General features: G+C 53.7%; 1 protein-coding gene across 2 annotated transcripts in view; it reads right to left on the bottom strand.

The window, feature by feature from the left end:
• Positions 1–21,469, bottom strand: part of crebbpb (CREB binding lysine acetyltransferase b) — a 41,873-nt gene that overhangs the window by 4,540 nt on the left and 15,864 nt on the right. The window contains exons 3-28 of one of the 2 annotated variants that reach the window (XM_084676630.1): positions 19,427–19,564; positions 15,527–15,779; positions 13,769–13,882; positions 11,406–11,636; positions 11,063–11,153; positions 10,697–10,834; positions 10,449–10,566; positions 10,088–10,244; positions 9,830–9,892; positions 9,503–9,615; positions 8,825–9,007; positions 8,333–8,635; positions 7,673–7,858; positions 7,224–7,452; positions 6,940–7,058; positions 6,516–6,755; positions 6,252–6,340; positions 3,055–3,135; positions 2,636–2,692; positions 2,407–2,484; positions 2,150–2,217; positions 1,882–2,032; positions 1,251–1,397; positions 830–943; positions 544–709; positions 10–177 (exon numbers count right to left, since the gene is read on the bottom strand). In XM_084676630.1, coding sequence (XP_084532756.1) covers positions 10–177; positions 544–709; positions 830–943; positions 1,251–1,397; positions 1,882–2,032; positions 2,150–2,217; positions 2,407–2,484; positions 2,636–2,692; positions 3,055–3,135; positions 6,252–6,340; positions 6,516–6,755; positions 6,940–7,058; positions 7,224–7,452; positions 7,673–7,858; positions 8,333–8,635; positions 8,825–9,007; positions 9,503–9,615; positions 9,830–9,892; positions 10,088–10,244; positions 10,449–10,566; positions 10,697–10,834; positions 11,063–11,153; positions 11,406–11,636; positions 13,769–13,882; positions 15,527–15,779; positions 19,427–19,564 — 3,795 coding nt within the window. The remainder of the gene's footprint in view (positions 1–9; positions 178–543; positions 710–829; positions 944–1,250; positions 1,398–1,881; positions 2,033–2,149; positions 2,218–2,406; positions 2,485–2,635; positions 2,693–3,054; positions 3,136–6,251; positions 6,341–6,515; positions 6,756–6,939; positions 7,059–7,223; positions 7,453–7,672; positions 7,859–8,332; positions 8,636–8,824; positions 9,008–9,502; positions 9,616–9,829; positions 9,893–10,087; positions 10,245–10,448; positions 10,567–10,696; positions 10,835–11,062; positions 11,154–11,405; positions 11,637–13,768; positions 13,883–15,526; positions 15,780–19,426; positions 19,565–21,469) is intronic. The other variant, XM_084676631.1, reaches the window with a different exon arrangement.

Below are 21,469 nucleotides of genomic sequence, written 5' to 3'. Positions count from 1 at the left end.
CGTCCTCACCTCCGGGGTGTCGCAGGAGGCCGTGTGCTCCTCCTTCTTGCGCTCCTCCTCCTCCTGCTCCAGCTCCTTGATGCTCTCCTCCAGCACGTTGGGCCAGAAGTCGCCCTCAAAGTACGGCAGCTCGTTGGCGCTGGTGATGCGGTCGTCCGTCGCCTGCTTGAAGATGTCCTGCACACACACACACACACACACGTCAATGATTTATTTATGAATACTTTTGTTGACTGTTTCAATACAATGCTGTGCAAAAGTCCAGAAGTATAAAAGTGCAGTCTTCGTTATTTCTTAAAGCACTTTTGTTTTTTCTTGTAATTTGTCTTTATTTGTGCCCAAGACTTTTGAGCCGTGACTAAGCACAGATATTGTATTTTTTAATGCTTTGTTTTACAAGGGAAGGGAAAGAGACAGAGACGTGCAGAAAATAACCCGGGCCGGATTCGAACCCAGGTCGCTGCGGTGCTACGCACTCCACCCGACGATCCCCCCCCTTCAGCCACGCAGCCAGACCCTCCCGGGGTTCCCCGCGGGGCCCACCTTGTAGTCGTGCAGGATCCGCTCAGCGAAGGCCTTGTCCAGCATCTTCTTGTACCACTCCTGCAGTCTCTTGGGCTTGGGGATCTTCTGGTCCATGGGGTGACAGTGGAAGATGTAGTCGTCCCCCTCGCTGGGGGGGCACGCCCAGATGTGACCCATCACGTACCTGGGGGACATTGTTAGCAGGCGTTCGTTTGGATTCTTTTGATTTGATGACATGTCATTAAATGAAAACGTGCAGTGTGTGTGTGTGTGTGTGTGTGCGTGCGTGGCTCTGAAGACCTACCCCAGTTTCTTGACGTACTCCAGGTAGCCAATCAGGATCTCGTGGTAGACGGCCGTCCTCAAGCCGCGGGGCTTAAAGAAGTGGATACTGTCCAGGTACGATATGTACACCCGCCTGGAGGGAGGGAGGGGGGGGAGACGTGGTCAGGGTATCTCAAAAACAGCCAGTAGAAATGCAGTATCCTTGTGAGTGTGTGTTTTTTTTGAGGGGGCAGGGCGGAGTCTATGGGTCCTGACTTTTGACACGGATGTCTCATGTCACGCATCGTGTCTTGATTCATACTGAAACGGACTGCTTGAACAAGACAAGCGTGAGAAAGAGGCTGCGATCCAATCTGAGCTTCTGCATTTGGGTCGCGGCTCGCCGGGGGGGGGGGGGCTGAGGGGGCGGGGCCTGAGGGGGCGGGGCCTGAGGGGCCTACCTGGTGTTGGGGAAGGAGCACTCGGAGCCGTACTCCTGGACGTGCATGCCGAAGAAACACACGTCCACGCCGTCGATCTCCTCAAAGGCAAACAGGGCTTTGGTCCTGTAGGGGAAGGACTCCATCATCTCCCCAGACTCCACAAACCTGGTGGGGAGGAACACGCGGTCAACACATGGATCTTCCACACAAAGAACACGCACATAGAAATGTAGCACCTGTTCACGAGACATCTAATGTACAACAACTGTTTTTGTATCGCCATTTTGTCTGTGTTATTTATGTACCATTTGAGAATAAAAAATATTTAAAAAAAATCATATACATATGTGCAGTACTGTGCAAGACTTAAGCACAAATGAAAAAAAAAATGAAGACAATGAAATTAAAAGACTAAACTCCCAAAAATCTCAGGCCTTTCATACTGCAGTAGAAATACAGAAGACAACAAAGCTACACTTTAGATAAAATGGGTAATAAAAAAATAAATAAAAACATTTGCACAGCACTGTAATTACTTTGAAAAATGATATATATAAAACCTAACACGTGCTATTTTTCATGCTAACTGCTTGCATGTTGACCAACAGAACACGTCCCACACGCGTGTCCCCCCTCCGTGGCGTGTTACCTGGCCCTCATGCCAGGCTTCACCTCCACCGTCTTGTCGGAGCTGGCCACCACCCGCACAAACACCTCGCCCGCCTCCGGGTGGTTCTGCCTCTTCAGGTACTTGTTCACCCGGTCCTCGATGTACATACCCAGCCGTGTGGTCTGCAACCCTGGGGGGGAGGGGGCACACACACACATTGAACAAGGAGTAGGATGATCATCATGAAGTTTCGTTTGTGAGTCTAACGGGAGGGTTGCTGTGAAGAGTGACGGAGGCTCGGACTCACTCTTGGCTGCAAACTTGTTCTCCTTTCTCGTCTTGCCCGACTTCTTCAGACAGTTGTCACAGATGAAGCTGGAGAGAGACCACGGGAGAGACCGTCAAAACCCTGCAGCTTACTCATCTTTCAAAACACAGATCCGAGTCGGCTACACTTAGGATCGCAAGACTGAGAGGGAGGGACAAGAAAAGAGCGAAAGAGCGAGAGAGAGAGCGAGAGAGAGAGAGAGAGAAGAGAGAGAGAAGAGAGAGGGTGGCACTAACCCCGACGGCCAGATGACGTCATAGTGCAGCACGCAGATCTGGTGCATCTTCCTTCCACAGTCCTTACATTCAACAAACCTGGAGGAGGGCGGAGGGAAGGAAGGGTCAGAGAGGGAGGGAGGAGGAGAGAGAGAGAACATCAGGTTTAAGACGCGAGTGTTTCATCCGGTTCCGCCTTCTCCACCAGGAGAAGCCCATCCACATGCGCAGGAGTCATGACAACACTCACGGCTCAGGGTCCAACATGTCGTTCTTCTTCTTCTCAAACTGGTCTTTGCAGATCATCCTGCAGGCAGAGAGGACCAGAGAGGGACTTAGTACAGCAGATGACCGGAGCACGACGCCCACCAAGGGAACAACAGCCCCAGAACTGGGTCTGATAAGTACTCGAAATGTGCTACTTGAAGTCATTCAAACACCGAGCTCTACTGTGTTTTTCGTTTCATTCATATTTGACTTGTTATTCATTTGGAAGACGCTTTTATCCGCCTTTAAGACTGTGTCACCATAACCGGGGGTGCTCCCCAAAAAATGGAAGCCCCACCCATCCAACACTCAGAACCAGGCTGCAACTCCTCACACAACCTCACCCAGCAGAGCCAGGCTGAAGTAGACAAGTCCAGGTTGTGGCTTGGTGGGTGTACTCACGTCTGTGGCTGTGCAGGGTCATCACCCAGGGTGACACTGTTTCCCTGGATCTCGTTGAAGCACTTCTCACAGAAGTGGTACCTGTCGGCGACAAGGACATGTTAGGGTGAGCTGCAGCCGGCACACACTGTAGCAGGAGGTCATAGGGGCAGGGTAGAGGTGACAGGTAGAGGTGACAGGAGCAGGGTAGAGGTGACAGGAGCAGGGTAGAGGTGACAGGTAGAGGTGACAGGTAGAGGTGACAGGTAGAGGTGACAGGAGCAGGGTAGAGGTGACAGGAGCAGGGTAGAGGTGACAGGAGCAGGATAGAGGTGACAGGTAGAGGTGACAGGTAGAAGTGACAGGAGCAGGGTAGAGGTGACAGGAGCAGGGTAGAGGTGACAGGTAGAGGTGACAGGTAGAGGTGACAGGTAGAGGTGACAGGAGCAGGGTAGAGGTGACAGGAGCAGGGTAGAGGTGACAGGAGCAGGATAGAGGTGACAGGTAGAGGTGACAGGTAGAAGTGACAGGAGCAGGGTAGAAGTGACAGGAGCAGGGTAGAGGTGACAGGTAGAGGTGACAGGAGCAAGGTAGAGGTGACAGGTAGAGGTGACAGGTAGAGGTGACAGGAGCAGGGTAGAGGTGACAGGTAGAGGTGACAGGAGCAGGGTAGAGGTGACAGGTAGAGGTGACAGGAGCAGGGTAGAGGTGACAGGTAGAGGTGACAGGTAGAGGTGACAGGAGCAGGGTAAAAGTGACAGGTAGAGGTGACAGGTAGAGGTGACAGGAGCAGGGTAGAGGTGACAGGAGCAGGATAGAGGTGACAGGAGCAGGATAGAGGTGACAGGAGCAGGATAGAGGTGACAGGAGCAGGATAGAGGTGACAGGTAGAGGTGACAGGTAGAGGTGAGAGGTAGAAGTGACAGGTAGAAGTGACAGGTAGAAGTGACAGGTAGACGTGACAGGTAGAAGTGACAGGAGCAGGGTAGAGGTGACAGGAGCAGGGTAGAGGTGACAGGAGCAGGGTAGAGGTGACAGGAGCAGGGTAGAGGTGACAGGTAAAGGTGACAGGAGCAGGGTAGAGGTGACAGGAGCAGGGTAGAGGTGACAGGTAGAGGTGACAGGTAGAGGTGACAGGAGCAGGGTAGAGGTGACAGGTAGAGGTGACAGGAGCAGGGTAGAGGTGACAGGAGCAGGGTAGGTGACAGGTAGAGGTGACAGGAGCAGGGTAGAAGTGACAGGTAGAGGTGACAGGAGCAGGGTAAAGGTGACAGGTAGAGGTGACAGGAGCAGGGTAAAGGTGACAGGAGCAGGGTAGAGGTGACAGGAGCAGGGTAGAGGTGACAGGTAAAGGTGACAGGAGCAGGGTAGAGGTGACAGGTAAAGGTGACAGGAGCAGGGTAGAGGTGACAGGTAAAGGTGACAGGAGCAGGGTAGAGGTGACAGGAGCAGGGTAGAGGTGACAGGAGCAGGGTAGAGGTGACAGGAGCAGGGTAGAGGTGACAGGAGCAGGGTAGAGGAGACAGGAGCAGGGTAGAGGTGACAGGTAGAGGTGACAGGAGCAGGGTAGAAGTGACAGGAGCAGGGTAGAGGTGACAGGAGCAGGGTAGAGGTGACAGGAGCAGGGTAGAAGTGACAGGTAGAGGTGACAGGAGCAGGGTAGAGGTGACAGGAGCAGGGTAGAGGTGACAGGAGCAGGGTAGAGGTGACAGGTAGAAGTGACAGGAGCAGGGTAGAGGTGACAGGAGCAGGGTAGAGGTGACAGGTAAAGGTGACAGGAGCAGGGTAGAGGTGACAGGTAAAGGTGACAGGAGCAGGGTAGAGGTGACAGGAGCAGGGTAGAGGTGACAGGAGCAGGGTAGAGGAGACAGGAGCAGGGTAGAGGTGACAGGAGCAGGGTAGAGGTGACAGGTAGAGGTGACAGGAGCAGGGTAGAGGTGACAGGAGCAGGGTAGAGGTGACAGGAGCAGGGTAGAGGTGACAGGAGCAGGGTAGAAGTGACAGGTAGAAGTGACAGGAGCAGGGTAGAGGTGACAGGAGCAGGGTAGAGGTGACAGGAGCAGGGTAGAGGTGACAGGAGCAGGGTAGAGGTGACAGGTAAAGGTGACAGGAGCAGGGTAGAGGTGACAGGTAAAGGTGACAGGAGCAGGGTAGAGGTGACAGGAGCAGGGTAGAGGTGACAGGTAAAGGTGACAGGAGCAGGGTAGAGGTGACAGGAGCAGGGTAGAGGTGACAGGAGCAGGGTAGAGGTGACAGGAGCAGGGTAGAGGTGACAGGAGCAGGGTAGAAGTGACAGGTAGAGGTGACAGGAGCAGGGTAGAGGTGACAGGTAGACACTTGTCTGGGTAAAGATGCATCATTTTATTAAAAAAAAAATCTGTGTTGATGTTTCTAGCTAGCTAGCGTCGGTAGCTGTGTACCCAGCAAGCATTAGCAGCATTTGTATCGGTTAAATGTACATAGTTAAATATCAGCTAATATTCAACTGTAAAGTAGGCTATACACCTTTTCACAGGGCTGCCAACTCTCACGCATTGGCCATGAGACACGCATTTTTAACCAGTTCACACCCCAAATCTTGCATTGATCAGGCAATGGCAACCAAATAGCTCTAGTCCTGCTAACGTTGTAGACAGTAATGGACAAAGCGCACAACCCTGTATCAAACGGTGTGTGGGACGCTAAGGTGAAGAGAGAAGCCCTAGCCATCCGGGTACAGGCGCCTTACTGCAGCTACTACTGAGTAAAGTACTACTGACTTAGGTAGAACCTGCCACTGGCCACTGGGAATGGAACCCATGTCCTTCCATCCAGACTGATGCATTTACTTAAAAGAATAAAAGATAAGTACATCTTTTCCTAAATATCTCCCTGTCTGGAGTAGGGTCACTGACAGCCAGACTGTAACAGCCTGGATAGAACCACGTGGAGCTGCCATGCGCCCTAGCGGAGATGAGGGTTGCAGCAGCCTTCAGTGACCAGAGGGGGGTGCAGTGGAGCTGCTACTGGGGGCCTGGGGGGGGGGCACAAGCTCCGGAGCTGGCCGGGGGTCCGGACGGCTGCATGGGCCGCTGTCCTGGCTGTGTCACGGGAGGAGGGGTAGGGGTCCTTTCTAAGCACATGGCGTTGGTTTATTTATCTCAGCTGTTGAGGGACAGGTCCTCTGTGGCCTCGACTCAACCCTCCCCCCCCTCCCCTCCCCTCTCCCCAGGTCTCACCTGTTCTGGTAGCTGTAGTAGGTACCGTCCCTGGAGATGGTGCAGAGCTGTTTGCCGTAGCAGCACAGGGTCTGGGGGGAAAACTCATACTGGGGGTAGGGGGCACACACACACACACACACACACACACACAGTTGGAACATATCTAGGATTAGGGGTGTAGGCATGTTTGGCTACTGGCGCATCTAAGCACTCTTATAGGTTCTTCCTACGGCTGAAATGTACACACATCCCTCCCTCCCTCCCCCCTTCTCCGTCCCTCACCTTCCGCCCGCAGCAGTAGCCCAGGCCCTGCATGACGGGGTCGATCTCCTGCTCGAACACCTCGGCCAGCTTGGAGCAGTACTTGTAGACGCGCGACGTCTTGCGGTTGTACAGCCAGGCGTTGTTGAACATGAGCCAGATGTCGTCCACGTACTGCCAGGGCTCCTGGTACTGGCCCGTGTCCAGCTTCCGCTTGATGCTGGACAGGTCCATGGGGGTCTTCACGATGTCAAAGTAGTCCTGGTGGGGGGGAGGAGGGGGGAGGGTGAACACCACGTCCGAAGGGTCCAGGAACGCCGACGCACGGCAGCTCACTGCGTGTCGATCTCTGACACGCCACGTCGGCGGGGATGGAAGCGTGCGTCGGTGCACACGGGTATCTACGTGTGTGTGTGTATCTCAGCCTGTGTGTGTGTGTCCTCACCGGGATACCCAGCAGCATGGGGTCCACCGGCTGTCTGAAGGGCAGGGACTCGGGGTCCTGGCGGTACAGAGCCTCCAGGGTGGGCATGAGGGCCTGCCGCAGCTCCTCAGGCTTGAAGACTTGGGGGGGGGGGGGGGACAGGCTGGAGGTTAGACATGAGCACAGAGAACCTGGCCTCGGCCTTTATAGGACACCCCCAGGGGGGCGTGTGTGTGTGTGTGTGTGTGTGTGCGTGCGCGCGTACGTGTGTGTGCGTGTGTGTACGTGTGTGTGTGTCGTCTTACTTTTCTTGCGGTTCTGGGTGGGGGAGGTGGAGGCCACTGTGCCGTTGGCCCCGCCCTCATCCTCCTCTTTGGGTTCAGTCTTCACGGCAGGCTTCCTGTCCTCCGCGTCCGTCGACTTCCTGTCCTCCGCGTCCGTCGACTTCCTGTCCTCCACGTCCATAGGCTCCTGCTTTGGTTCCGGCCTGTCTGGCTCCTCCTTCTTCACAGACAGGGGTTTGGTATCTTCATCCTGTGTGTGTGTGTGTGTGTGTGTGGGGGGGGGGGGGTTAGAGAAGGGCCCAGTTTAGTTGGAGTATTGTGGCTTTTTAATAAATATATAAATAAAATGTATTATTATTATTGCTGCTTTTGAAATAATGACTTAATACCAATCCTATCTCTTCCATCTATCGAAATTGCATTTAACAGAATACTTGCTTGACTTTTCCCCGTAAACGCCACGCCCTTACCTCCATTTTGAAGTCGGCCTGCTTCTTCCCTGAGCCGCTGCCGCGCTCCTCCTCTTCCTCCTCCTCGTCCTCGTCCTTCAGCTGCTCATCCTTGGCCCCGGGCAGGGCCTGCTGGGAGTGGACCTCCGCCACGGAGCCCGGGGTGGGCAAACGGTGCTCCACGCTGCCCACCGGACCCTGGGACAGCTGGGGGGGGGGGTGGAGGGAGAGAGGGGGTGGAGGGAGAGAGGAGGTGGAGGGAGAGAGGAGGTGGAGGGAGAGAGGAGGTGGAGGGAGAGAGGAGGTGGAGGGAGAGAGGAGGTGGAGGGAGAGAGGAGGTGGAGGGAGAGAGGAGGTGGAGGGAGAGAGGAGGTGGAGGGAGAGAGGAGGTGGAGGGAGAGAGGAGGTGGAGGGAGAGAGGGGATGGAGGGCAGGGGTGAAGGGAGAGAGGAGAGGGGGGGAATGGAGAGAGAAGAGACGGAGGGAGGGAGGGGGGGAGAGAGAGATATTAGGCGCACCGTCGGATCAGAAAGCTGAGGCGGGAGTGAAACCGGAAAAACCGCCTTGTTTCAGGACCCGGACACTCGAAATCACTTTCAAATAGGAATGCGAGTCGTGTCAGTGAATGGAACCAGGTGTGGGCTGGGTTATGGGAAAGCAGGGGGGGGGGGGGTGTCTCACCGGTGTCCTGGGGAGCTGAGGCAGGCTCTGGCCCGCCTGGGGCTCCGCCTGGGGCTGCAGGGGCGTGTGCGGCCGGGAGGGGGCGGGGGGAGGCGTGCCCAGGGCGGAGGCGGAGGGGGGGCCGTGGGTGGGGGTGGAGCCGGGCCCGCAGCCGGCGGGGGTGGCGGGCTGGGCCTGGGGGGGCGCGGGCGGGGCGTGGTGCTGCAGGGCGGAGGCGGGCGGCGGCGGGGTGGCGCGGAGGGGGGGCGGGGCCAGCTGGGGACCCAGGGAGCTGAGCGCGTTCAAGGGGAGGCTAGAGTTTTGCTGCAGGGGGGGGGGGGGGGGGGGGGGGGAGGAGGAGGAGGGAGGAGGGGGGCACAGGACACGATTGGTTAGAGCTCTCTCAGACATGAACACAAAAGCGCAGACAGCGTCCTCAGGGGGGGGGGGGGGGGAGTGAACCCCGCGCAGACGACTTCCGGGGTTCGACTGGGCTAGGCCCCGCCTCCTCACCTGAGTGACAGCTGCCTGGGCCGACGGCTGGCCGGGATTGACGTTGGTGCCCCCGCCCCCCGCGGGGGGGAACTGGCTCTGGGGCAGGAACTGGCCCTGGTTGGCTGTCTGGCCCACCATGCTGTTGGGATGAGCCCCCATCATGCCTTGGGACTGGGGCATCCTGGAGGGGGACATGCCCATCTGGGGGGACGGGGGAGAGAGGGGGGGGGGGGAATAAATCAATGACAGGATACAAACACTTCTAATGCTGAGAGGGTTAGGAGGGAGGGAGAGTGAGAGAGGAGAGAGAGAGGGAGAGAGAGACAGAGAGAGGGAGGGGGAGAGAGAGAGGAGAGAGAGAGACAGGAGGAGGGAGGATGAGAGAGAAAGACAGGAGGAGGGAGGATGAGAGGGAGAGACAGGAGGAGGGAGGATGAGAGAGAGAGACAGGAGGAGGGAGGATGAGAGAGAGAGACAGGAGGAGGGAGGATGAGAGAGAGACAGGAGGAGGGAGGATGAGAGAGAGAGACAGGAGGAGGGAGGATGAGAGAGAGAGACAGGAGGAGGGAGGATGAGAGAGAGAGACAGGAGGAGGGAGGATGAGAGAGAGAGACAGGAGGAGGGAGGATGAGAGAGAGAGACAGGAGGAGGGAGGATGAGAGAGAGAGACAGGAGGAGGGAGGATGGAGGTCTCACCGCTGGGACTGAGCCCATGCTGATTTGCTGGGGGTGGGTCATGGGGGAGGCGGCCCGCGCCCCCATGGGTGCCTGGGACATCTGCATGGCCATGGGGTTGAACTGATTCAGTCCTGTGGGACACACACATTCAGCAGTGGGTTAACACCACTCGGGAATAGAGGTGGGCGGGTGGCGTAATTAAATCTCCCCTGCAGCGCATAATCAACTTAGTTGAAACAAACCTATTACCCCCAACCCCTCTCCTGCCCGCCTGTTTGAGTCACAGTGTGTGTTTGAGGACGTGTGGGGACATGTGTGTTTCAGAAAGGGGGGGGGGGGGTTTACCTTGGGACACCTGCATGCGGTTCATGAGTTGATTTGGCACATTGGGCATAGGCACCGGTCCATCTGAGAGAGAGGGAGGGAGAGAGAGACAGCGAGAGAGAGTTAGTCAAACAGGCCTTTCAACAAGTGGACAGACAGACTTGCTCTCCACAGGGACTCCTACAGCTGGGTCCTCTGGTGTACAACAGCAGGGCGAGCTAGGGGCAGGTTGTGATAGGCCAGAGTGAGCTGGGGGGGGGGGGGGGGGGGGGCTCTTACTGGTTGGCCGTGGGGCCTGATTGGGGCCCATGGCGTTGGGCTGGGCCATGCCGGGCTGGGCCATGCCGGGCTGTTTCTGCAGCCGAGACCTCCTCTTCTCCTCCAGCTCCTTCTGGATCTTGTAGATCTTCTCTGCCAGGAAGTGGTAGTACTCGTCCTAGAACGGGCACAGGAGAACGTTCGTTTATTTTGCATTTCTTTTTTGGGTTTCAACCCTTAACCGTTTCCTGTGCTGAAAGGCACCGTCGAGTGAATTGATATCCGCGGTCTGACGACATGATGCTTCTCGTGTGGTTTGGCGACGTTCTAATGTGTGTCATCTGTGTGTGTGTGTGTGTGTGTGTGTACAAGCGGTCCCCACCCTGCTGTTGGCTGACTCGTACATGTCTCCCTCCACCTTCCTGGCGTAGGCCACCAGGTTCTCCATCCTCCTGTCCTTCAGCGCGGCCGGGTCCGGGGTGGGGAAGATGGCTTGTACTCTGAGACGGAACGAGAACAGGAGGGGAGGGGGGGGGGGGGGGGGGGAGAGAAACGTCAGGCGGGCCCTGGGAGAGGTCACGGTGTGGGGGTGGGGGGTAGAGGACAGGGGGGCGGGGGGGGCGTACTCACAGCTTGTGCACCAGGTGAGTGCGGAGGTCCTGAGTGACGTGCTCGTGCCACGCCTTCCTCACCCCGGAGGAGGACAAGGGCGTGGCCGCCGGCAGCGTCCCCATGCTGCCCGGCACCGACCCGTCTGGCATCAGCTGACTGTGGGGACGAGAGAGAGAGAGAGAGAGAGAGAGAGAGAGAGAGGGGGGGGGGGGGGAGAGAGAGGGTGGGAGGGAGAGAGAGAGGGGTAGGGAGAGAGAGAGAGGGGTAAGGAGAGAGAGAGGAAAATTCTGGTGAGTGAGGGCGCTGAGAGAAGCCGTCAAGTGGGCAGGACCTCTGACAGGACGTGCAGAGGCTGGAGGGCCCTCTGGTGGCTGGAAGACTTACTTGTTGAGGGACGAGGGGAGGGAGTCTGAGTGCATGCTGCCCTGCTCCGACGACACGCCCATCCCTCCTGGCATGCTCATCTGGCTGGTGCCTGAGAGACACACAGAGAGACACACAGAGAGAGAGAGAGAGAGAGAGAGAGAGAGAGAGAGAGAGAGAGAGAGAGAGAGAGAGAGAGAGGGAGAAAGAGAGAGAGACAGAGAGGGAGAGAGAGACAGAGAGAGAGAAAGGGAGAGAGATGAGGGGTTTGAGAAAGAGGTGGAAAGTATGTGTGTGGAGTACGTGTGTGGTACCGCGTTGAGTTTGTGTGTGTGTGTGTGTGCACAGTACGGAAGTGCGGTACCTAGTGAGTTGAGGGAGCGCAGCTGCTGGTGCTGGGGGCCCTGGGGCCCCCCCTGGGGGTTCTGCTGCCCGGGGGACTGGTTCCCGTAGGGCAGGCCCAGCGCTGCGTAGGCCCTCTGCATGGAGCTGGGGTCGATGTGGGTGGTGCTGGTGATGGAGGGGGCGCTGGGCGGAGCAGAGCCCACCGCACTGAGGGAGGCCTGCAGGCTGGCGCCCGGGGAGCCCAGCATGGCTGGAGGGAGGGAGGGAGGGAGGGAGGGAGGGAGGGAGGGAGGGAGGGAGGGAGGGAGGGAGGGAGGGAGGGAGGGAGGGAGGGAGGGAGGGAGGGAGGGAGGGAGGGAGGGAGGGAGGGAGGGAGGGAGGGAGGGAGGGAGGGAGGGAGGGAGGGAGGGAGGGAGGGAGGGAGGAAGAGAGGGAGGAAGAGAGGGAGGAAGAGAGGGAGGAAGAGAGGGAGGAAGAGAGGGAGGAAGAGAGGTTTACCTTCCTGTTCATCTGTACTGGATGATAAAACGACTTCCTCAAACATTGCAATTAATAATAAATAAAAAAAATCTAATAATAATTTTGAAAAAAATCCTAACATTATAAATATATGCATTTCTATATTTATTTTTGTGACTAAATACGTATTTGACGTTTCAATCCACATGTGCAGGTAAGTGGGGTTTCCCTGGGCTCCATGGCCTCAGGGCTGAGCGCTGACAGCAGGAGCATGCTGCCTCTCCAGGGGCATTTAAACCAGTCACGGGGCCTTCGGCCAATCAGAGCGCAGCCTCTGAGAGCGGACCCCTCCCCCCTGCCCGGGTGTCTGGTTACCAGGCCCCAGCGATCCACAGGAATCCACTCGGACGCGACGGCTTTTCGCAGCCAGCGAGCCGGTACAGAGCAGGGCTGGGAGCAGGGAGAGCCACCTGCAGGTGGCGCCACTGGACACCAAACACAGCCACACTGGCCTGTCCTGTCTGTCACAGTGTCTGTCACTGTGTCTATCCCCTGTCACAGTGTCTGTCACTGTGTCTATCCCCTGTCACAGTGTCTGTCACTGTGTCTATCCCCTGTCACAGTGTCTGTCACTGTGTCTATCCCCTGTCACAGTGTCTGTCACTGTGTCTGTCACTGTGTCTATCCCCTGTCACAGTGTCTGTCACTGTGTCTGTCACAGTGTCTGTCACAGTGTCTGTCACAGTGTCTGTCACTGTGTCTGTCACAGTGTCTATCCCCTGTCACAGTGTCTGTCACAGTGTCTATCCCCTGTCACAGTGTCTGTCACTGTGTCTATCCCCTGTCACAGTGTCTGTCACTGTGTCTATCCCCTGTCACAGTGTCTGTCACTGTGTCTGTCACTGTGTCTATCCCCTGTCACAGTGTCTGTCACTGTGTCTGTCACTGTGTCTATCCCCTGTCACAGTGTCTGTCACTGTGTCTATCCCCTGTCACAGTGTCTGTCACAGTGTCTATCGTCTGTCACAGTGTCTGTCACAGTGTCTATCGTCTGTCACAGTGTCTGTCACAGTGTCTATCGTCTGTCACAGTGTCTGTCACAGTGTCTGTCACAGTGTCTGTCACAGTGTCTGTCACAGTGTCTGTCACAGTGTCTGTCACAGTGTCTATCCCCTGTAACAGTGTCTGTCACAGTGTCTGTCACAGTGTCTGTCACAGTGTCTGTCACAGTGTCTGTCACAGTGTCTATCCCCTGTCACAGTGTCTGTCACAGTGTCTGTCACAGTGTCTGTCACAGTGTCTGTCACAGTGTCTGTCACAGTGTCTGTCACAGTGTCTACCCCCTGTCACAGTGTCTGTCACAGTGTCTGTCACAGTGTCTGTCACAGTGTCTGTCACAGTGTCTGTCCCCTGTCACAGTGTCTGTCACAGTGTCTGTCACAGTGTCTGTCACAGTGTCTGTCACAGTGTCTGTCCCCTGTCACAGTGTCTGTCACAGTGTCTGTCACAGTGTCTATCCTCCATCACTGGTGCTGTCTACCTGTTGGTCAGTAGTCCTGTCTACCTGCTGGTCACTAGTCCTGTCTACCTGCTGGTCACTGGTGCTGTGTACCTGCTGGTCAGTAGTCCTGTCTACCTGCTGGTCAGTAGTCCTGTCTACCTGCTGGTCACTAGTCCTGTCTACCTGCTGGTCACTAGTCCTGTCTACCTGCTGGTCACTAGTCCTGTCTACCTGCTGGTCACTAGTCCTGTCTACCTGCTGGTCACTAGTCCTGTCTACCTGCTGGTCACTAGTTCCATCTACCTGCTGGTCACTAGTCCCGTCTACCTGCTGGTCACTAGTCTTCTCTCCCTGCTGGTGTAGTATGGTTGTTACCCGTGGTAACATAGCTGGACTGAGTATTCTCAGTCAGGGTTACTCACGCTGCTGGGTCCTCTTGTCGCTGGCGTTCTTCAGTGGTAGGCAGACAGGACAGTCGTGCCGCGTGCAGTTCTTCCAGTGGGAGATGATCTGTCTGGACGAGGCACAGTGGGCCACTGCAGAGAGAGAGGGAGAGGGAGGTGTTATTCAGTACTTCATTGGGGTTGTGCGAGAGTCATTGGGGTTGTGTGAAGCTCATTTAAGTCTAGTGGAAGTGAACTAATAAAGGTAATAAGGACTCAAAAGCCTGATAATCAGATTGTAGACGTCATTGAGTAACAGGGATCAAACTCCACGAGACAAGAAAGTTAAACATGTTTCATCCAACCTGAGGGGGGGATATCGTTTTTCGGAATAAATGTATTTATCTGAAAGAAAAATGCCACACAAAATGTATTAAAATACCCACTTGGCACGGCCCTTGAGAATTTTTTTAATTTTTTATACTAAGTTAAAATACAAACTACAAGAAGAAAAACGAAACTTAAGTGAAGGGCGACTGAACAAGTCTGGTTGCTAGGTGTAACTCCTCCAGCCATTAACCTTCCCCATTCCCCCTGGACCCATCAGCAATATTGAGAACAGGGGTCTGAGGACAGAGGACAGGGGTCGGGGCCCCCCCACCACCCCCCCACCACCCCCCCAGACATGCCCGAGCCCTCCCTGGAGCCGCCGGCCCAGAGGCCCCACCCACTGAGACAAGAGCAGCTTCACTGTTTACACTGGGCCTAAGCACCCAGACAGGCTTTTAAAACAAGTCACGGATTTATGTTTGCTGGCGTCTTGCACCATTGAGAGAACTTAACAGTCCTAGGGTGGGAGGAGACGGAAGAAGGGGGGGGGGGGGGGGGGGGGGTCCAGGAGGGGAACAGCCAGCGGCTGATGTGGTCTGCTGTCGTTCCAGCACATTGTGAAGTCTGAGCATCCATACAGTTTAGGTAAACGGTTCAACTTTGTGAGGTGTTCTGAGTGCAACTACAGACAGAACAAGACAGAAGTGCTGGGTTAAGAAGCCCCAGTTTCATTTCATCTTCCCTCAGATACTTTTTTGTTTCTATTTTGCACTATAAAAGGGCTTGCGAAAAGGTTTGTTTGTGACATAGCAAAGTGGTTTTCTGATGTAAAAAATTGTTTTCTGATGTAAAAAATAAACAGCATAAATGAGATTGAGCAAGTTGCAGTACTGGGGAAACAAATATGGGAAGCAAAAATTGCATTTAGTTCATTTACAATTTCCCGCCCTGCTTAAGAAGAACCAAATAAATAAAATAAAACAATCTACAGAATGTCCTATTCGGCATGCCATCCTATTCTTTTGCATCACATCATATTGCGTTGAACCACGCTGGGTTGAATGAAATCGCGTCGTATCGAATCGCACCGCATCGCAACAGGGGTGTATTGTATCGTATCGCATCGGAAGTTGCTTCACTTCGCATCAGACAGTTGTCAACGCATCCAGACGGGTGCTGCATCCAACTCAGTGATGGAGATGCACTTCCAGAACAGTCGGCGCAGCTAGTGACCAGTTAAAGGACTACACAGTTGAACACTAGAGGAGTTAGGGCCGAAGAACCATCTGTGGCCCAACACACAGCGCAACAATAACATGCATGATTCTATGCTTCTATCTATACGGGCAGGAATTTCCATCTATTCCACTCAGGGGCAAGAGTAGCTCAAGAATGTGTGTGTGACCCCATACCCACACAACCCCAACCCCAACCCCCCCCCCCCCCCTCAACCCCCCGCCAACTCACCCTGGCAGGACTTGCCGGCCTGGCAGTGGGTCATGTGGTTGAGGACGTTCTTCATGGTGCGGCAGTGGGGCAGGGCGCAGGCCCGCACCTCCCCGTTGGCCTGCTCCCGCCGCTGGCACTTGTGGGCGTGGAGGAGCAGCACCAGCTGCTGCTGGATCAGCTTGCGCTTCTCCGGGTCGGCCGTGGGGCCCGCGGCCACGCCCGCCCCGCCGGGCACCATGCCCACCGCCGACACCTGCTGCTGCATCTGGGCCTGGGGAGACACCGGGACGGGGTCAGGGGCGATTAGAGGAGCGATGGATGTTCCTGGGTTGGTTCTCTTGGGCTAAACAGGTGCGATCAACGCTACACAGTAAGAGTGTGAGCGAGAGAGAGACGTTAGAGTAAAGGCGTAGTCTGCATAGAAAGAGGGCGATTGAGTGAGAGAAACAGAGCGAGGGTAGTGAGTTGAGGTTTAGAGTGGTGTAGAGTGAGGGTGCATAAAATACAGCAGGGAATCCGACAGATATTTATTTAAATTGTTTTTATCGCTTAACCAATAGAAGAAGAACGAGGCCTGGTAAACTCACCCGCAGGCAGGTTTTGCAAATGATTCCCTGAACATTTTGCGAAAAATAAGAGCCAGCAAAACTATTTCCTGGCTTGATTTACTGTGTTTCCTGTTCCTTAAAAAAAAAAAAAAAAAAAAAAAAAAAAAAAGGTTTTGCATGCAGCCTGACTGTTTGTTTAGTGCCTTGAAAGAGTTACTCTCCTACCACCCCTCGCTCTCTTTTCCACTACTTTTTTTGCTCTCCCCCATCCCTTACTTCACCTCGCTCTGCCTCTCTCTCTCTCAGTGTGAAACTATGCTAATCGTTCAGCAGTATCTGGAGGCCTCATGACGAATGCTTCTCCCCTCTGGTTCATTTTTCATCCGCGGGCCCCAACGGACAGACCGAGAAGAACCCTAAATAATTGTTCCGAATACCTTGGCAAGTGGACCGGTCCACGAGAACGCATCTGTTGACTTTGGTTGGCCCTTGTGGGGCTCGTTCCATTTCTAGTGCTAGCGAGTAGTGATGCTAGCGAGTAGTGATGCTAGCGAGTAGTGATGCTAGCGAGTAGTGATGCTAGCGAGTAGTGATGCTAGCGAGTAGTGATGCTAGCGAGTAGTGATGCTAGCGAGTAGTGATGCTAGCGAGTAGTGATGCTCATTATGAAAAAAGATGGTGAACGGCCCATCATTAACGACCACTAACTTTACATTTCACAACTTTGAACCGACAAGATTATAAATGTAGAATGGATGAGTGTCTGACCAATAAATAAATAAACAAACAAATACCAATACAACAAATGTTAGTTTTGCCCGCCCCAAAGGCATTGCTTTTTAAATAGCAGCATAAACAACAAAAGAGCAAAAACTTCTTTACAAAACAATAACCCATTGAAGCCAAGAGCGCTGGCTGCATGATTGGCGGCTAAAACAACACGGGTGTACAGTTATTTTGCTGCTGCTCAATAATGAAAATGGAGATTGTCACTTTTTTTGGAAGATGAAAAGTTGCTAAATCGAGCAGCTTCGTTGCTAAATTGGCAACACTGTTTAACCGATTGCAGGGCTCTCACGTCTCATGCATTCGCCGTGAGACTCACGCATTTCACCCATGTCTCAAGCAACATCTTGCATTTTTCACGCTGAGAGGTTAGAGAGAGCTTGTCCCACAATAGACATTAATGGAATTAATCTTACACGAGACTTTTGATCAAACTTGAGAGCCTCCGCGAGTACTAACCAGTAAACATTTGTATTGTCGGTTACAAACATTCGTATTGTCGGTTACAAACATTCGTATTGTCGGTTACACGGTTAATAATGAGCATCCCTACCAGCGAGCACTACGAACTGTGTGAGCCACTGGTAGGTCAGGTTTTGTAGTTTCTTACTTTTAAACTTTAACAAACGCAGCTGTATGGGAACTGTGCGGAAAATATGTTCCAGCCAAAAATGAGAATACGACAACCAACTGACTTCATCCCCTTGGCCTCTTCAACCCCCTGGGTGCTAACCTGTGTTTTGGGCTGGGACGAGCAGTTCTATAGCTCTATAATTGGTCGGTCGATCCGCAATAATTGCTTGCGTGTAGCATTGTGAATTTGCACTTGTTTATTGTTGCGTCAACCTTTTAATTACTACATGTGTGCCTTAATAGTGGTTAAAGTGGTTAAATTCCCCTCAAATTATCCTAACTCTTATTAAAAATGGGTAATAAAAAATGATCAATAACTATCCTTATCAACTGAAATGAAACATTTTATTGTGATCCGTTGCTCAGCTGCGCCCTAGCACCACATACTAAACACTGCAAACAAAACAGTGCATACAGTGCAGTATCATTATAGTTAAGTGGGTGTGGAGGGACAGAGTGGAGACTAGGAGTCTAGAAATGTAAATGTCAGGCACAGGGTGCCGTGACGTCACCAGGCACAGGGTGCCGTGACGTCACCAGGCACAGGGTGCCGTGACGTCACCAGGCACAGGGTGCCGTGACGTCACCAGGCACAGGGTGCCGTGACGTCACCAGGCACAGGGTGCCGTGACGTCACCAGGCACAGGGTGCCGTGACGTCACCAGGCACAGGGTGCCGTGACGTCACCAGGCACAGGGTGCCGTGACGTCACCAGGCACAGGGTGCCGTGACGTCACCAGGCACAGGGTGCCGTGACGTCACCAGGCACAGGGTGCCGTGACGTCACCAGGCACAGGGTGCCGTGACGTCACCAGGCACAGGGTGCCGTGACGTCACCAGGCACAGGGTGCCGTGACGTCACCAGGCACAGGGTGCCGTGACGTCACCAGGCACAGGGTGCCGTGACGTCACCAGGCACAGGGTGCCGTGACGTCACCAGGCACAGGGTGCCGTGACGTCACCAGGCACAGGGTGCCTGTGTGTGCGAGGGGGCGATTAAGATTGAAGTGAGCGAGAGAATTCGAGAGTAAGTGAAGAGAAGTGTCAGTGAGAGAGGGCAGAGGCGCAGGCTTTATGACATGTGGACAGGAATAGGGCCATTAATCAGAAGGTTGCCTCGGGGGGGGAATGTCCCTGTACTTACTGTAAGGTGCTCTGGATAAGAGCATCTGATAAATGACTAAATGTAAATGTAATTTCTGAGAAAGGGCAAATTTGCCCCTGCCCCCCCATGACTTAAAGATGCTGTAAAGCAGAACTGAAAATGAGTTTTAAGTTCATCACACCACAGAAGAATGTAACCATCCAAACTCAAATAAAGAAGAAAAAAAAAACTGACGAGTATGTTAAATTAAACTTTGAAAACGTGAGAACATCAGCAGTCTTCTCTGCTTGAGACTGGGGGGGCGTGTCGCCTGAAAGAGCTGAAGCTCCACCCCTTCAAATTTATTGAATGCAGCAACAACAGCAACACTAGCTAAATCAAACGCAGATATCAGAACAGACCTACCTGCAGTCTCTGTGTGTTTTATGTGTTAATGACTGTATTTGCATCGTATTAGCTGAGTAACAGAATGCAGGCTATTTAAACCGCCTGTAATCTGACGTAGATAGGTGGCTGTGTCGTAGACAGGTTGGGTTTTTGCCCTGCCTATACAAAACCTGACCTGAAAACGGAAGAGAAACTGCTCAACGGTCTCACTCCACATTTCAGTGCGACAACGTTTTAGAGCTTTGCACATGCTTTCAGCAACTCATTTCACACGTGTATAATGGACCGAGAAGCAAATCACGGAATTTTCTCTACAGCATCTTTAAGAGAATCCTATGTAACGGCTGCTTCAAAAAAAAAAAAAAAAAAAAACTGCCTCACCCCCATTCGAAAACAAACCTACGACCGACCGACCGAGAGTGTGTGTACGTGTGTGTAAGGGTGGGTGGCACCACTCACCAGGTTGGGCACGGTGCTGGCCCCCTTCAGGTCGCTGGGGAAGGGAGCCAGACTGTTGGCCTGCAGCGCCGCCTTGTTCTGCACCTGCTGCACCCCCACCTGGCCGTACTGCTGCCCGAACACGCCGCCCATGCCCACCTGAGGAGGGGGGGGGGGGGAGGAGAAAACAGCCTTCAGAACGGACGAGGGAGTCACATCCAGCCAAACAGACAATGTTACTGCCCCCACACAAGTGTGGTGCCCACTGGCACCACAGCACCAAGGGGTTTCCTGAGTGAGCGGTCTGGCCGTGCGTCTAATCTCTTGTGGCTAGCTGCTGGGACATTTTCATGCATCGGTGCAATTGAGAGTACTAGCATAGCTGGTTTATGCACTCAACCGGCAATGGATCAATCGGTCAAATCATTCAATCAGTCGACACTACAGCAACCAGCTGACAGGAGCCAGGCTGTGGTCCAGGGGACGCCCAGGGCCCACAGCTGTGGTCCGGCCGCCTGCGATGGGCACCGGCTGGGGTTGAGCTAGAGGAAGTGATGCCCTGCTGGTCTGTGCACATCGCAGCCTCAGCCCTCTCTCTCCTCTCACCATCTGACCAGAATGAAGACCAACAGTACACCAGTCATGTGTCTGACTGGCTTCCAAACAGAGGTGATCAAAACACTCTGAAACCAAAAAGCCCTATTGTTCTGTACTCTACACAGTGGTATCTGCACAGTGGTATCTGCACAGTGGTATCTGCACAGTGGTATCTGCACAGTGGTATCTGCACAGTGGTATCTGCACAGTGGTATCTGCACAGTGGTATCTGCACAGTGGTATCTGCACAGTGGTATCTGCACAGTGGTATCTGCACAGTGGTATCTGCACAGTGGTATCTGCACAGTGGTATCTGCACAGTGGTATCTTCACCAGTGTTAGGGGAAGTTACTTAAAAGTAATATATTAATTATTACTTATTATTGTTCAGTAAGAGTAGTGTGATTAAGTTACATTACTCCTTTCTGTACAAAGTAATATTATTACTTATTATATTACTTTTACTATGACTTTTAGTAGTGAGTTGTGTAAACGGGTCCCACCTCTCCTTTGGTTTGAAGTGGATTTTTCACTAGCTTCCAGCTTCGTTTGTCTGTGGACACTTTCGAGAAGTTTGAAGTGCTGTTTTTGGCAGTAGATAGTATTTTGTTGGGGCCCAGTTTACGGTTCACTTTAATGTTTTTTTTCCTATCTCTTCAATGAAAGAGAAAGTGTGAATATTTCCATCCCGAAAACATTACACGTTCTGCTGCTAACTGAATCTGCTGTTGTGTTTGTCTGCAGCTAGAATCAAACACTGCGTCCAGGAAGTGTCGTTTAGGCAACTATCTGTATTTACAAGGCTATTTTAATCCTTTGTTGAATTCATGCAGTAACTTGTACTGGTCTCAACACAGCGGTATCTACAGTGTTTTAGAGTAGTGACTGGTACTCGTTTGTCTCATTTAGGCCTGAATATTCCCTTCGCCAATCTGTGTCTGGTGTGTAAGGAAGTGTGCATGTGAATGAGTGTGTTTATAGTGTGTGCATGTGTATGTGAGTGTGTGTATGTGTGTGTGTGCATTGCACTGTGCACCCCAGGCAGAGCAGAGGTGCTCTAGTCTGGGCTGGAACAGAGACTCCCTGCTGCCGTCAGGCTCACTTAGGCAGACACATGAAAGAGCCAGCGCAGCGCAGCGAGGGAGGGAGGGAGGGAGGGAGGGAGGGAGGGAATAATAGAGCTGCGGAGGCACTTGTAGCAGAGCGCTGCCTGTCTGCCCCTCCCCCACCACAGTCTCTCTCGCTGCCTCCGAGCCTGCTTGTACCTCACCACACACACACACCGCTTCCCCTCCTTCTAAATCACAACAGATAACATCGACATCGGGTCTTACCAGACAATGAGACACAGCGGATCTTCCCCCTTCTCTCTCTCTCTCTCTCTCTCTCTCTCTCTCTCTCTCTCTCTCTCTCTCTCTCTCTCTCTCTCTCTCTCTCTCTCTCTCTCTCTCTCTCTCTCTCTCTCTC

The sequence above is a fragment of the Hypomesus nipponensis genome, chromosome 17 (genome assembly GCF_054491055.1).
Source record: "Hypomesus nipponensis isolate SF chromosome 17, ASM5449105v1, whole genome shotgun sequence".
NCBI lineage: Eukaryota > Metazoa > Chordata > Actinopteri > Osmeriformes > Osmeridae > Hypomesus > Hypomesus nipponensis.
The sequence above is the reverse complement of the archived record's forward strand: the minus strand, read 5'-3'. Positions and strand labels throughout refer to the sequence as shown.